The sequence below is a fragment of the Myotis myotis genome, unplaced genomic scaffold, assembly GCF_014108235.1.
Source record: "Myotis myotis isolate mMyoMyo1 unplaced genomic scaffold, mMyoMyo1.p scaffold_m19_p_16, whole genome shotgun sequence".
Classification (NCBI taxonomy): Eukaryota; Metazoa; Chordata; class Mammalia; order Chiroptera; family Vespertilionidae; genus Myotis; species Myotis myotis.
In genome coordinates, this window is record NW_023416320.1 from 41355366 (window position 1) to 41372481 (window position 17116).

The 17116-nt window shown below is 44.5% G+C and overlaps 1 protein-coding gene across 1 annotated transcript in view; it reads left to right on the forward strand.

Annotated features, from left to right (window-relative positions):
- ZFHX4 (zinc finger homeobox 4) overlaps positions 1 to 17116 on the forward strand; it is a 185838-nt gene that overhangs the window by 17126 nt on the left and 151596 nt on the right. Inside the window, exons 2-3 of the mRNA XM_036338565.1 lie at positions 5490 to 8131; positions 8988 to 9490. Coding sequence (XP_036194458.1) covers positions 5536 to 8131; positions 8988 to 9490 — 3099 coding nt within the window. The 5' untranslated portion in view covers positions 5490 to 5535. The remainder of the gene's footprint in view (positions 1 to 5489; positions 8132 to 8987; positions 9491 to 17116) is intronic.

The window sequence follows — 17116 nt, forward strand, 5'->3', positions numbered from 1 at the left end:
TGTCCATGGAGATTTAGAGATGAGTGAGAAAAGCAGGGCAGTTGAGAGTGGGAAGAGAAAAATGAGAGAGAGAGAGGACCACTCATGTCCAACACAAAGGCCCTGTTGATGGGGATGGAAGTCAATGCCTAATTTAGATCTTAATGAGAAAAATGAGGGGAAAATGACTGAGCTGACTTGCATACTCATGTTTGTCTTGGGAAACTTTCCCTCTTTCAACATTTGCTTGTTTTAAAAGGTTTACATAGTCGGTGACATCCTCCTCCTCAAACTGAATTACCTTCTCTCCTTTGTGGTAACATGGGCGGAAAGTTTTTGCTGTGTCAAGAGAGGTCGTCACACATTCTTCTGCAGTTCTCTGCATTAATTCCTTCTTGCAGAAGCATTCTCCCTCGTGCTGGGAAGGTAGAGGGTGTAACACAAGAGCCTGGAGCATCAGCAGGAAGCTCTAAGCTAGTTAATGCAGTATAATTGTCTGGACATAGACTGGTCTTTGTTTGTGTGGTTCACTCCGAATCAGCTGTAATTAACTCCAGAGTGTTTCCAGATTGCCAGCAAAGAAAAATTACAGCTTTTCTGTTTTAAATTGTAAAGCTCACAAACATTAACTATGCACAGTGCATGCACTTTGATATATTTCTATCCTGAAAAGGGGGGGGGAGCTTATGTGACTCCCCCAACCCCCTCTAAAAATGTGCTTTTGTGAAGTTATTTGACTTAGTGACGATTGGAACATAATGGAGACTTGATCCTTGGGCTTGAAATCTTTTTCTTCATATTTTCAATCCTTGGACATCCTTGGAGTTGTTTTTCTTCGTGCGAAGGTTTCTCATGCTGCAGTGGGAAAGAAGTTACGCACTCGTGGATGAAATACTGGACGTATACTAAACTGAGCAAATCGCAGAGAAAGCTCGCTACAGGAAACCACCAGCCCCAGCTTTAAAGACCGAGATCAAAGCTGGGTCCTGACGTAACTTTACCTGTGTTTTGATATATCAAAAGGGAGGCTGTGGGAACGGGCCTTCCTCCCGTGGTCAGCATGCCACACCCTTTGAAAAGCTTCTGTACAGAAGTTTATAATTATGAATTCCAACATGGGCAGAAATGAGGTAGCGGTGTGAGCTAATACCGCCTAGCACATAAAAGATCTGTCAGCAACTGATGCAAAAAAAAAAAAAAAAAAAAAGGTCCAGCCCAAAATCTTTTTTTTTCCTTCCCTCTGAATTTAACAATAAGGAATTTAAGCCTCAGTGTGGCTTTAGCGACCAAAGAAAAGAAGCTCTTGGTGTCTGCATAATACCACTTTGATGGATTTTTTTTCATCAGTTCTCTGTACATGGCAACAAATAAACAAGTATAATTATACTTGCGAAGGCTTTTCAGTGCTTTGTCAGGATTAGATATATGTGCCGTTTTCACACTGCACCTCCCTTTTGTCTTTGCCTAACTCACTATGACATATTGATAGAGGATTTGGACTGGGGAAAAGGCCCCAGCAGAGACAGTGATGACCTTTTGGAAACTTGATATAATTCAAGGATTTTTATTTATTTTTCTTTTTATTTCTTTCTTTCTTTTCTTTTTTTTTTTTTTTTTTTAGAACTTGTTACCAAATTCTCTTCTACATGGACAGCTTTTAACCCATTTCAAAGGGAGTCCATGAAGACTCCGAGTGCTAGGAGAGGGCTCACGAGCAGATGAGAATAAAAACAATAGGCGGAGGGGCCCTTGTCTCTCTTCCCAGCACTTTGCAGAGTGGCTAACTAGCATTCCTTTCCCATTATTCAGGCCTCCTCACCAGATCACGTTCTTTTTCATCATTTCACAAACACTGTCTCCCTGGACCGGAGAGGAAGGCTGGGACAATCTCAGTTAAAAAGCAGAGGTAACACTGGCCTCTCCAATTTGGGGTTCCAATAGGAACGCTGCTTCCTGAGTGCAGGGGAATTCTCCTATTGTTCAACAAGCACCCCTTTCATTAGCCAGCTCCTGGTAGGTGGGTTCGGTCATTTGGCAGAGCAGTGTTGAGGCCGCAGGACGAAAGCAAGGCAGAACAAGCTGTAGAAGTTCTTTCCTGCATATTGTCCATTAGTTCCAAAAAGGGGATTTACATGATCAAAGTCACCGATCTTGTGAATTACTGAGAATACCCCAAAAATGTGTACACATATTCTAAGCAGACCAGCGGGTACGTATTGTTCTGAATCTAGCATTGAAATTGTATTGGGTTTTTTTTGGGGGGAGGAGGGATTTCTTGAAGACTTCGGTGATTTTTAAAGATAGAATGTTTGGCAATAGAGAATAGAAATTGGTGGAGACCAAATAGAGACCAGCTTAAATGGTGAAGCAACCTTTATAGTGAGTTTACTTGTTACGCAGTCATTTTGGAATGAATTCTGTGGTTTAAGTTAAATGGCTGTCTTTGTGGTCTTTTTACTGGGACTTATAAAAGTTTAGTGTAAATTTCCTATATGGGTCACACTGATAAAAGAAAGGTCTTCTCTAACATTGATGACAGTGAAATCACTGGGCATCATATTTAATATGTACAATATTGGTACATGTAGATGTAACTAATGTTTTAACTGCACAAACTAAAGTGATTCCATCAAAATATACAGGTAAACATTGCCATGGTCATAGTCAATAGCTATGAATTTAAAAATCAGGTAATATATTACTTACCATCAATTCAGATAGGTTTGTCATTGTTGCTTTTGGAATGAAATGTAAGTTTGATTGTATAGAAGACAGGATTTGACTTAGCTTCTGATTGATATGTACCTTATTGAGAAGAAATTGATAGGCAATTTGGTGTAAAATGATGTGGGAATTTTGTAACAAAATCAATCCTACCATTTTGCTTTGACCTGTGATGGATTCTGTAGGGTAGTTTTCATAATTTTTTTTCACATGGCAACAATGTTGTCCCATTTTTGGAAGTTACTTCCGGTAAAATAAATAGGTTCTGATTCATATAGAGCAGTACTGAGACGCTACATTGCAGAGTCCATTCGGCATCTGGCCAAGATTATTAACTGCACGTCACAGACACCTATTCCAGGTGTCTTCATCATGCCTGTCATAATTCCAGCAAGTGCTCTTGTGGGCTGAGAGCTGTTGTAGGGTTATAAGCAAAGTAACTTAAATAATAATAAAAGCTCAGAAACTCCTTCACAAGCTATAAAGTGTTTGGGAGCTTTTCTTACTTTTGTGATTAAGGTGAATTTCCTTCCACGTAGCAGCCTAAACTATCTTTCATATGAAAGAATAAACAACAATAACCCTGGGCCCTTTACATGCTAACCCAGGATCACTAATGGAGTGTGATCCACCACGGTGCTCCCACTCCAGATCTTAGCCCCTTCCTGCCTTCCTCATCTCCTCCAGTCTAGCAGGGGGTTATGGTTTAGGCATTTTGGCTGCCTTTGGTGTGTAAATACATTGTTTGTGCCGATTTGGTGAATGCAAAGGTAAACACTAACGTTTCTGGACTAATTAGAAAATTATTAGGTTTTCATGCTTATGGTTATCAGATTATTTCAGAGGGTTTTAAAAGCTGCAGGCATGCCATGAAGATAATTAACCTGCAGCTCATCGATGATTAAAATTACACACTAAGCTTTATGATGTTTGATTGGTGAGCAATTAGAATGTCATTTTAACCATGGCAGATACCAAAACGAATTTTGATTTCATTTCCAATCTCTGCAGATCTTTTGATGTATTCTACACTGATCACTTCCTCTCTGATTTAGCTGACAAGATTAAATTTGATTACAGTCAAGAGAGTATTAAGAAGTGATTCTTCATACTTAATATGCCAGTGACCTTCAATAAGGTCTTTCTTCCAGAAGAACTTTTCAAAAGGAATTTCTAAAATGCTTAGTAATATTGGTGAGCCCAGAGTTTTGTTTTCACGGCCTTCTGCCACTGTGAAGTCTGCAATAAATGCAGGGGCATCCAGGGTGAGACATTGCATGTCTATCCTACCCAATATGACAGGTAATGGAATATAGCAACGTCAAGATTTCTTATATCAAAAATTATCAGCGACCTTGAAAGTGTTGATACTTTTACATTAAGGGGCTAGTTGCCTTGAAGTTATGAGTCCCTCAGATTGTAAGATTTGAGAGAAAATTGCTTAGCTGCTTCATAAAATCGAGACCATGTCTGTGTCCTAGGCTGAAAATAAATACAAAAGTTTCAGCCCACTCAATGGTGTGTACAGTGCCATCATCCTGCAAACCCAGAGAGCTGCAGGACTCAGAAGCTTAAACTGTAATTGAGTTGCTATTACAGTAGCTGAGGTTTGTGGGCACACACACACAGGTGGGCACATACATACACGTATGTGGGCACACATGCACACACACGCATACACACTCACACACAGAAGGGCATGCATTGCTACCAATACATACTCAATTTTCCCCTGCTACCTGACCCTGCTGCTGGAACCTGAGATGGCTTTACGGAGGGTGCATCTTGCTCTCAACAAAGGGAGTTTATGGTCTAAGATGCCTGGCTGCAAAAAAAAAAAAAAAAAAAAAAAAAAACACTGAAAAATTAAATCTAAAAAAATGATGGAAGGATTTTCATCAGTCATGCTTGCGTATGATTTGTTAAGCCAGGGGAGATGCTGATTGAGGCAATAGTTGAGAGATGGGCAACTCACCAGGATTGATAACATCAAAATGGTATTTGAAATGGTGTTCATTACGTATTGCAGTGGGAAAAAAAAAAAAAAAAGGAGTGAATGTGATCGTCCCCTAGGATGATAGGCCTGGCTGCAGTAAATATTAATTTCTGTTCTGCTGCCCATTGAGGTGACTGAAGTGTGGGGAAGAATTGTGATTGGTGCTTAATCAGGGCCAGCCAGATACCTGCTGAGAGCTTTTGCACAGGGAAGATTTGTAGTAAGCTGATTTACTGGCAAAATGAAAGCCAGAGCAGAGTGTGGTCGGTGCCGCCTAGGACTGTAATATTTCTCATTTTAAGGTTCCTTTATGGTTGGTCTCCCTTCCCTACTCATCCCCCCTGAGAAAGTAAAAGGTAAATATTAAAAAATTACAAGTTATTTGCATTGTTCTTTTTATTCCTGCCTTCGTAGGTGAAAGCCATTTCCGTGTCTGTCACGGACAAGGGGCTTTTAAAGCCTTTACGTCGATTATAGACATTTTCAGGAAAGGGGAATGAAAAAAGTACGGATCACTGATATGAATTTCAGATTTATGATGAATGCCCATGGCGACTTCAGAAACACCTAGGGTGTGGAGGCCCGGCTGTGATAGCTCTCCGCATGATTTTGCTCCATTTACACAAAGTCTGTGTGTGATAGATAGGTGCGCTGGTTTTAGCGACCCCCCCCCCCCCCCTCACCTTCGCAGATAGTCAAGTTTACAGCTGCCGTAAATTAGTGATGGGCTATTAGTGAGCGGTGTCATTATTTAATAAAAATGCCTTCTCTCACCTTATTTTTTACCCAGGTCCCTGACAGGCTGGATGAAATGAGATCCCCATGTAGCGATTGCCATGGAAACCTGTGACTCCCCTCCTATCTCAAGGCAGGAAAATGGGCAGAGCACGTCAAAGCTGTGCGCAGCGACACAACTGGATAATGAGGTGCCAGAGACAGGGGCAGGCATGGAGCCCGACAGGGAAAGCAGCTCCGCCGATGGCAACCTGAGCGCCCCGGAGCCGCGCGCCCAGGACGGCTCGCTGGGCCTGGGCCTGGGCCTGGGCGGCGAGCATGCGGCCGCGCAGGTGGCCGCGGCCAAGGAGATCCCCTGCCACGAATGTGCCGCCTCCTTCCCCAGTTTACAGAAGTACATGGAGCACCACTGCCCCAACGCCCGCCTGCCCGTCCTGCGGGACGACAACGAGAGCGAGGCCAGCGAGCTGGAGGACAGCGACGTGGAGAACCTCACGGGGGAGATCGTTTACCAGCCCGACGGCTCGGCCTACATCATCGAGGACTCCAAAGAGCGCGGGCCGGCCGCCCCGCCGGGGGCCCCGGGCCAGCTCTTCTCGGCGGCCCGGCTGCTGGACTCGCTGGCCGCGGCCGGGGACCAGGGCGAGCCGGCCGCCGCCGCCGCCCCGCTGCCCTTCTACCCGCAGATCATCAACACGTTCCATATCGCTTCATCCCTCGGGAAACCATTGACAGCCGACCCGGCTTTCCCAAATACCTCAGCGCTCGCAGGCGTGGGGCCTGTGTTGCACAGCTTCCGTGTCTACGATCTCCGGCACAAGCGAGAGAAAGACTATCTCACCAGTGACGGCTCGGCCAAAAACTCCTGTGTGTCCAAAGATGTCCCCAGCAACGTGGACTTGTCCAAGTTCGATGGCTGCGTGAGCGACGGCAAGAGGAAGCCCGTGCTCATGTGCTTCCTGTGCAAGCTGTCCTTCGGCTACATCAGGTCCTTCGTCACCCACGCGGTGCACGACCACCGGATGACCCTCAACGACGAGGAGCAGAAGCTGCTCGCCAACAAGTGCGTCTCCGCCATCATACAGGGGATCGGCAAAGACAAAGAACCTCTCATCAGCTTTCTGGAACCAAAAAAATCCACTTCCGTGTATCCCCATTTTTCTACTACAAACCTCATGGGCCCCGACCCGACCTTCCGCGGCCTCTGGAGCGCCTTCCACGTGGAGAACGGCGACTCGCTGCCGGCCGGCTTCGCCTTCCTGAAAGGCGGCCCGGGCCTGGCGGCGGGTCCCGCGGAGCAGCCGCTGGGGGTCACCCCGATGCCAAAGGCGGACGTGAACCTGGGGGGGCTGTCTAGTCTCGTCGTGAACACCCCGATTACCTCTGTCTCCCTCAGCCACCCATCGTCGGAGTCCAGCAAGATGTCCGAGGGCAAAGACCCAGAGAACAACTGTGAACGGCCCCAGGGGAGCCCCGCGGGGCCCCCGGGCGGCGAGTGCCCCGTCAAACGCGAGCCCCCCGAGGCGGGCGGCGACGAGGACGAGGAGGACGCCTACTCCAACGACCTGGACGACGAGGAAGGGTTAGGCGAACTCACCGATAGCATTGGGAGCAAAGATTTCCCTCTCTTAAACCAAAGCATTTCTCCTTTATCCTCCAGCGTGCTCAAATTCATCGACAAGGGCCCCCCGTCCTCCTCCGCGCTGGGCCCCGACGACCCGGAGAAGAAGAAGCCGGCGGCTTCCGTCCGGGCCCATCCCTACGGCCTGGGTGCCAAGGACTTGGCGGAAGCAGGTGCCAGCAAAGAGGGCGCCGCGGCCGCCCACCCCGGCGACCAGGGCCGGGGCGACGAGGACAGCGCGGCGCCCCCCCACCAGCACGGCTTCGCGCCCAGCGCGCCCGGCACCCCGGGGCCCGGAGGGGACGGCTCCCCGGGCAGCGGCATCGAGTGTCCCAAGTGCGACACGGTGTTGGGGTCCTCGCGGTCTCTGGGCGGCCACATGACCATGATGCACTCCAGGAACTCCTGCAAGACCCTCAAGTGTCCCAAGTGCAACTGGCACTACAAATACCAGCAGACCCTGGAGGCCCACATGAAGGAGAAGCACCCCGAGCCCGGCGGCTCGTGCGTGTACTGTAAGACCGGCCAGCCGCACCCCCGGCTCGCCCGGGGCGAGAGCTACACGTGCGGCTACAAGCCCTTCCGCTGCGAGGTGTGTAACTACTCGACCACGACCAAAGGCAACCTCAGCATCCACATGCAGTCGGACAAGCACCTGAACAACGTGCAGAACCTGCAGAACGGCAGCGGCGAGCAGGTGTTCGGCCACGCCGCGCCCGCCCCCAACGCCAGCCTCAGCGGCTGCGGGACCCCCTCCCCGTCCAAACCCAAGCAGAAACCCACCTGGCGCTGCGAGGTGTGTGACTACGAAACCAACGTGGCGAGGAACCTCCGGATTCACATGACCAGCGAAAAGCACATGCACAACATGATGCTCTTGCAGCAGAACATGAAGCAGATCCAGCATAACCTGCACCTGGGCCTGGCCCCGGCCGAGGCCGAGCTCTATCAGTACTACCTGGCCCAGAACATCGGCCTGACCGGGATGAAGCTGGAGAACCCGGCCGACCCCCAGCTGATGCTCAGCCCCTTCCAGCTGGACCCGGCCACGGCGGCCGCCCTGGCCCCCGGACTCGGTTAGTAGTTACTGCCTTTCTCCAGTCCCGTTAGCTCCGCATCACATGCTGAGTTGGTGGGATGCACCCAGATGAAGTGGTGAGTGCAGACGCATCGGGGACATTTCTCTCTCAGCTGGTAATCAAACCACTTGGCTTCACTTCAAACCTGAATTAACTCCATAGAGGAAGCCGTTATGGGGTCCAGGGCAGCCTGAGAGGAGTTAGCAAACTTTGTCTTCATCCAGCAGCTCGATGAACAAACCCGCATGTGCCCGAGTTGCCTGCCATTATTAGCTGTAACCCTTACAAGGTTTATAGCTTTGATTTTGGCAGTTATTCCCTCAAATATCAAACTTGTGCTTCTAAAGGGTAGACCGTTATTTTTAATGAAATATTAGTGAAAACTATTTCCGTGTCTGTGATGGAAGGTAATGAAACTGCTAACAGTCATACCGTTACCTTAGCCCGGGTATTTGGCAAGAGGTTCCCGGCGCGCCTACAGTATTAGCCAGATCTCATCAGGCTTCAGACAAATTGCGAAATAGCAATTAGTGCTTATGTAAGTTTATCTAGGCTCTTCCATCGCCAGCACGTGGCTGTTTGTTATGGTATCGGTCACCGCTCTTGCCCTCGAAAATACACATTTCAGAATGACATCATGCCGGGTAGGAGTAATTAAAGCTATCTGGGGAGGGCATTTGGAAGTTGAAAGGGATGATTGTAATTGATCCCGATTCAATCCTATTACAGCTTTTTATGGGTTTAAGCTCTAGAGAAAGCACATTCCCGGTCAAGACTTTTGTTTTACAGATTCCTTTGTGTGTGCTGTGTTTTCTAGCGTCTATTTTTCCTCTTAATTTTTTTCTTCCTGTAGTAAATAATGAGCTGCCGCCTGAAATCCGGCTTGCCAGTGGTCAGCTAATGGGTGATGACCTGTCCCTCCTTACTGCAGGAGAGCTGTCACCTTATATCAGTGACCCGGCACTGAAGCTCTTCCAGTGTGCTGTGTGCAACAAATTCACCTCCGACAGCCTGGAGGCCCTGAGCGTGCATGTGAGCAGCGAGCGCGCTCTCCCTGAAGAGGAGTGGCGGGCTGTAATTGGAGATATCTACCAGTGCAAGCTCTGTAACTACAACACGCAGCTCAAAGCCAACTTCCAGCTCCACTGCAAGACCGACAAACACATGCAGAAGTACCAGCTGGTGGCTCACATTAAAGAAGGAGGCAAAACCAACGAGTGGAGGCTCAAGTGCATCGCCATTGGCAACCCCGTCCACCTGAAGTGCAACGCCTGCGACTACTACACCAACAGTGTGGATAAGTTACGCCTGCACACCACCAATCACAGGCACGAGGCGGCCCTGAAGCTCTACAAGGTAAGGCTGACATCCCTCTCCCTTGGCACAGGGGTGGGGAGGGAATTAACTGTTTCAGAGCTTGGAGCACAAGTCTGCAAGTTAAGACAAAAAAAAAAAAATAGCGGGGCAAGGGACACAGTGTCTGCTGAATGGTAATACATGTTACGTTGAAATCTAGCAACGGGAGAATTTATTTGAAAGATTGGCCATACGTCCCTGTTCTATCTATCACAGTGGCATGGATTGCTTTACTGGTTTCTCCCAAATAAAATAGCTTTTCTGAGTATTTTCATATGCAAAACAATGCTGTGTTATTGATGGATGTTTTTTTTTTTAAAAAAAAAACATAGTGTACCACTCATGGCTAAGTGTGAATGGTTACAGGGAGCTGAGGACAAAAATAGTGCTACCTCGTGTCACCTTTTGTTTGGTGATAAGGTGACTCTGTGTGCGCATTTTTGCTTTTTCTTTTAAGTGCCTAGTAGTATTGTGTAAACGCACTCTCCCTTAGCATCAGCTGAAAGTCTTCTTAACACTGTTGTTGTTTTGCATGATTTTTCCCAGCTAGTAATGTTTTTATCCCCTCAGTGGATGTGGCAGGGATACAAATGTTCATTCAAAGGCAAATAATACTTTTATCTGATGCTGATGTAATGAATACATGCAAGTGAGGAACACCATTGATTGCACAACTTGTCTTGACTTTTTGTGGAGCCTGATGACTGGTTAATTTGTTTGGGGCAGCTGGTGGACTGGTTTGGCTTGATTGTCTTGGTTCATGTAACACGTGGAACAGATTCATTTCTATGATGAATAACTGGGTAACTTATTAAGAACTTCTTTTGTCTAGAGGACATTAAAATTCAGAAAATATTGCAAACCATTTGTCATTGTAACAAGCTCTAAATATGATTACAAAATCCATTTTGCAAGTGTTATCTATTGATTTATACTAGAAATCAGGGGTAACTATACTATCAGGAGTCAACCAGTGATTGTAACATCTATGGCTTTTCTAATACTGCTTCAAACTATAAACACACGAGGAGCAGAACAGACTGTGGTCTAGAGCGCGTGCAGGAATTATTTATTTGGGTTGGCCTGGCACTGTTTGTTGAGGTTGTTTCTTGAAGTTCCAATTCTAGATTGATGAACGGAGCATAAAATCCGGAAGACGTGGTGGGAGAATTTGTAACATTGTTCCTGTGATGCTGGCGCTCCGCGGATCAATAATGAAAGCATTAGATTTGGGTTTGAGGGGAGTTCAGGCTTTGATGTAAGCTGGAAAGCTTCTAAGTTGATGGTATTGAAAATATAATCCAACGAATTAATTGTATTATAATTCATAGATTTTACAGCAATGGTTGACAACCGTTCAATTGTCAACTTTTTTTCCCCTGTTGCTACCTGACCTATTAAAACTTTTAGAATACCGAGGAGCGAAAAAAAAACAAACAAACATTAAGTTTGTATAAATAATAGATCTCAACCCTGGGAGCTAGATAGAATATTCATGAACTGGGTTTATATTCACGCAGCCCCTCTAACACTTGAAATGAACATGTTGTAAAAAGAAGACATAAATGTACAAATTTTTCTGTTTTATTAGTCTCATGTGGGAAGCTCCAGAGAGGTAGAGCGGCATGGTTTATTGTATCAGGAAAGGTGATTTAATCTAATTGTTTGGTGATTATGTAGACATGTGTGTTTTAAGTTTTTCCATTCATTCCACGGGTGTGAATTGACATCCCTCACTGTCTGCAGAGCAATTTGCTGGGTGCCAGAGCTGGTCTGGAAGCTCCTTTGAAGGGAGAGTTGGATATTGTCTTTGAATGGCTAACAACCCAAGGAGATAAACCCTTGTTTATAAAGAGGGCTTTCAAGCAGAGAGAACTTTCAGTGTCAGAATCAAAGGGTATATTTGTCCTCTTACCTTTAAAATGTTATGTCATATACAAAAATGTCCCCCAACTCTTCTTTATTTGCGTATCTCTTAAATACTCAAGTTCCCTAATACTGTAGTGTCTAAAGTGGTCAGCAACCAAACAAACACACTTTGAACAAACTTACCTTGAATTAAAAGAAGATTGAACAGAGAAATATTTGAGCTGTTGCAGTGATATGGGGCCATTGAACTATATTTTTTGCATCATCCTTCAAGGGGCATTCCTTATTTCTGGTAACTGCACAAGTCCTCCAGAATAGCAATGTGTTGAAGATGCCATTTCTAAAACGAGTTACAAAGACCAAAGACAGTGTGCATCAGATAGAGAGAGAGGCTTTTCAAGTGCAGTAATGGGGATTTCAGCAAGCTTGGTCAGCTTGTGTGAGCAAAATAGAATTGCTTCATAAGTAACATTAATTGCTTTTAAATGAGAAGCTAACAAATTGGCCAGGGCCTGGAAAAAATGATGGTTTGTAATTTGGCTAAAATATTAAAATTAGACTTAAAATAGTTTCTGAGTTAATGACTAGACAATAATCTCCTACGTAAAATTTATTTTCATTAAGAGCTTAATTTGCATCATTCTGCTTCAGGAATTAGTTAGACTTTATGGGAAGGTGACAAGTAGCAGTTATAAGACAAATGCAGAGCTGTGAGAATTCAGCTTTTCTTGTTATTGTCAACATATTGATTGACAACACTTTAAACGTGGTCATGTGTCAGTTTGATTTGAATAGGCTACCTCTTGCTGTATTACCTAAAAGAAGTGTGTGTCCTCATTCCAGTTAAAGGAGGTTAAAGGTTAAAGGTTAAGGGTGAGCATAAAAGCATCATCTGCCTAGCTGCTTAACTTTAAACTGATCAATTTAATGAAAATCTGTTTTACAGATGTTGTTTTAATGTATTTGGCAGGATTTAGGCAGCTTTAACATTAGACGTATGCTAGTAAAAATTATTTCTTTATTTGACCAGAACAACACCTTTCCTTTTATGTTTAAGGTAGAAGGCTTGTGGGTTATGGTATTTTGGCAAAGAACCCAGAGGCAGAATGTGTTGATGATCTTTCCATATGGACTCAAAAAAAAAAAAGAATACCTTCATGTCTATTGCTAACGATGGCTACAAAAACAAGCAAAGCTATATTCATTTCTCTGGCAGTATTATTTTCCTGAGAACCTTTTTTTTTTTTTTTCCAAAAAGAAGTTTTTTTTAAGAAAATCTTACTCGTTTCTTCAAGCAAAAATTTCTGAAGTGCTGTGTTGATTTCCCCCCAGAAATTTTCATGATGAAGCAAAATTGGCCTGGGAAATTAAAACAATAAAATGAAACTGCAGCTTGCTCTTCATCTTCTCTTAGAGTGTGAAAGTGTATTTAAAGTGAGGTTAGCAGTAAATGCCTGGAGAGCTACAATCAGTGTTGCAAGGTAAAAAGGGGCTGTATCTGTGGCCATATCCATTTCTGTATCTACTGCAAGAACAGTGTTTCTCAGCTAACCACTTTATTACAGCTGATCCTTTTCCTCTAATTCCATGCCTTTGCATCGCAACTCTACAAATTTTTGTCAGTTGATATTTACACAGTCAGTCTTCAATAAGTATTTGTAGGATGAACAGTGGGCTAATGAATAAAGTGGAAAATGTTTTCAAGAAACCCCTTTAAAATGCATTGCAATTTGGTCTTCCCTTTAAAAGATCCCAAACTTTTTTTTGAAAAAGTCCAATAAAAAAATATAATGAAAAACCATTTAGCAGTAGACATTCAAGGTGAGAAGGAACAAGTAAGACGTGGGTGATATTTCCGATTTCCAGTTTCGCTTATTCTTGGCTCAGAATGGCCCAGAGGTTCCTGGCCAGCTGATTGCAATCCCCACCCCCCCTACCCTCCCCCCCCCCCCCGCCCCGCCCCGCCTCCTCTGCGGGACTCCCCACACCTGCACTGCCACTGCTCTTAGGATATGATATGTATTTGTAAGTGAGGTGTTCACAGCTTTACTGGTTCAAAGTCAAAAGCTGAATTGTCCTGGCTTTTTTTCCGGCCTGCATCTGCTAGAAGTGAAGCAGAATAGTCTGTCTGAATTCCATAATGCTGTTTTCATATTTGGGTTTCCAATTGGCTGAGAGCAGTCAATGAATCTCTTGTCTCCATGGTGAGCAGAGAAACACACGTGGGGCCGGGTCCTAGGTAACTTTCAGTGTAACATTCCCCCAAGGAACATTTTTGGAGTTTTCTCATTATCCATGTTACGGATGAAAGGATCTGGGTTAAGAACTAAAATCCAGGTGTGGGGGAGGGTCACAGCAAAGACTGCAAGGAGCCACGCTGGCAAAAGTGTGTGGCAAGGAAATAAAAATGGAATAATTAACCTCACCTACCTTTTTCTTTTCTTTCCTTTTCTTCTTCTTCTTCTTTTTCTTTTTCTTTTTTTTTTTACTGGTAGGAAATAATAACCTGATGGGTTTGGAATTAACCAAGAATCACAAGGATTTTCGTTTCAATAGGCCAGAGTCCAACTTTGCAATTTAAAATCAAATACACCAGATATGTACCATTGCAATTATGGAACTGTCATTGTCCCAGTGTGATGGTAAAAGAGGTCAGGAGATTGTGTGGGATGCATTTGCATAAAAGTCATTGTGCCGGAGGAAATTGGAATGTGTGTGTGTATCTGAGAAACCAAAACAGGTTTTTCTCAAACCGATTCTGCTCATTTGTTTAGATGAAGAAAGCTGTTTTCAGAGATAAACAAAAGTTATTCTTTTCTGTTGCTAAAACGTAAACCTGAATGTGGAAAATTGTGCACTTTTTATATTAGTTTCAGATTTATGTTCCTTTCAAGGTTGAAATGCAGTGTGAAATTCAATTCCAGTTGCAGGATTTATTTAAAAAAGTAATCACAATTCAAGTTATTTTATTGTATTCTCATGTAAAAAACCAAGGCAGAGGTTGAGAAAACAGTTTCCATAATAGAACAACACATGCTTGCATAATACCGAGGACGAATAAATACACAGATCAAATACAGAGGAGCTGGTTAGCTGATAGCAACTAATAAATCACCCATGCTCTCAGCTCGCAGTGTCATTGGCCAGCCCTATCGACTACGTCTACTTCTGTTTTTAAGCTTGACATTTGCTGAGGCGCAGCCACGTGTTCTGACACAGTGACTCCAGCACAAACAGGGACTTTTCACTGCATTTCCAGGGCAGGAAAGTCTGCATGATGAGCCCAATCCCTCTCTGGATTTCACTAGGAAAAAAATGACCCCAAATCTGTTTATCCAAATATATGATAGAGAGATAGAAAGATAGATAGACAGATAGACAGGCAGACAGATATAGAAAAAATGGATGGATGGATGGATAGCTAGATGATAGATAGAAGGATGGATGGATAGATAGATAGATAGATAGATAGATAGATAAATAGACAGAGGTAGGTAGAAGGATGAATAGATAGAGAGATGATAGAGAGAGAGAGATAGCAATTCCTGGAAGGATTACTTTAGACCAGGCATTAGTAACTTTTTACACCCATATAAGAATAGAGAAAATGATACTCAGTGTGTGAAATTGCTAACACACCCAGACAAAAATCTACAGAGGGGAAAGTGTGTCATTGGAAGCCACTTATTTTATTTCCAACGTGCCTTTCCCTACCCAGAGGGCAACTGTCCCTAGAGCACTACTGTGCTCTTCTCTGGTTTTCTGAGGTCCTTACTACTTTATCCCTTCTCTCCAGGGAAGTACTCCCTGTTGCAAGATTACATGTCTAATTCCCCCAAGAAAACTAGCGCTCCTTTAATTAAGGGGAAAGAAGCCTTTTGATAAAAGCCACATAGCGCATCCAAAGGTGTAAGTGACTTTCAGGTCTTGCCCAGGGAGCATTTCATTTCAAAGGGGCTGCTTCCTCTGATGAATTCCTAGGTGTGTGGGGTGCAGTGATTATGTCAGGATGGGGTTTAGGGAGGGCAGTGCCCCACCTAAGAGCTTTCTGCGTTTCTCTCCTTTGGAACACACACAGGCAGACAGAAACACACACACACACACACACACACACACACACACGATTCCCCACTGCAGAAACGCAGTAAAAAATTGGCACTACCATTCCCTACACTTAGAGACCACATCACCTCATACTTTACGATCTATGAGATGGATCCTGTCTAACTTGAGCTCATGCTATGGCCTGTGACGTGTAGGTATGGTTTCACCAAAAGTGGTAAATGGCCTGTGGGTCACCCACCCCGAGGTCTTTTGGGTCATGAGGACCAAGGTGTTCTCTCATAATTAGCGTGTCCTCCCTGCGTGTGTCTTTGGCTTCAGTTTAATGGTCCCTGTCAGTGGAGCTTGTTGAAAATTGCTGAAATGTTCGAGTGGGTCCCGGGATGCCACGCGGGGATGCAGCCAGAGGCATATGTTAGCCAGGCCTCGTGCTGCTGAAAGGGTCTTGGCCTGGGGTGGAGGGAGGAGGAGCTGGCATGTGCATAATGACCGCGTTCTGCTTCCAGAACATCTGGCCTGCCCGCGTTCTACTGGAAATGCTTCCCCGGGTTTGCTGTGAGTCTGAGCCTGTGCTCGGGCTGAGTTCAATTAGACGTGGAGATTTGTTCATTATTCCGATAATTCAAGCCTTAGACAGCACTTTTCCCCAAATTATCAGTGTATTGCATGAAGGCTTATGATGATATGATTTATTCAAGAGAAGATCAACAACGGAGGCCCAGCCCCCACACACCCCCAAGGAAAGGTCTTTATAGATTTGCAGCCTCGTTGGAGTGTGGTGTGGGTTATAAGCACAAGGTCAAGGTTCTGCTTGCAGAATGCTCAAATGCTAGCCCAAGTTTTACTTCTAATCAACACAGGAACATTTATTGAGCACTTACTATGCCCCAGGTTTTAAAACGTTGCTTGTGTGGGTGCTGTGTCCCATTCAGGTGGTAGGATGTAAGCCAGGTTCTCTAAGACGCTGCTTCCTAACTCACTGCGCTTCCAATGTGGCAGGGACATGGATAGAATCAAAGGTTGAATCCATATACCAGCCATCAAAGCACCTGTGCCTTTTTCACCAGTGGTGGGTCTGTGCCAGGGCTGAGTGTACCTGCTCTCTTAGGTCACCAGTAGATGTAGAACATTGTCACTTGTAGCTTACTATCACTACCCTCTTGCAAGGCAAGATGTTATTGATCCGTTATTGTGGGAATGTGAGGACAGCGTAGAGCTTTTCTATCAGTTGGAACATGTACATCATTTTTCATGCACAAGGATGATGCTACTGATGCATTGCCTAGAAAATGAAGAAGAAAACCACTTAATTAAGAATGCAAAATGTGTCAGATTAAAACTTCAGTCATCCACCTTGTAGAACTGCTCATTTAGTTTGACACTTGGAGAATCTTTTATACATTCTGTTTATAATACTGTCAATGAGAATTCTGCTTAAAGAACAATTTTTATAATGACCTGTGCTGGTATTATCCCTGATAATAAAAATTGTGTATGGCAACATTTGAATTTACTTGGTTTTGCCATCTTTACTAATGCTTTAGCTTTCTTATTTTAAGGAAAATTACTTTTGCGGGCTTGATTATAAAACTTACAATATTGAATGTGTATATGTAAAAGTCTACTGTGACCATACTCTCAATAATTATTGATTCAGATTTTCCTAAAACTTTTCTTTTTTGGAAATATTAGGTA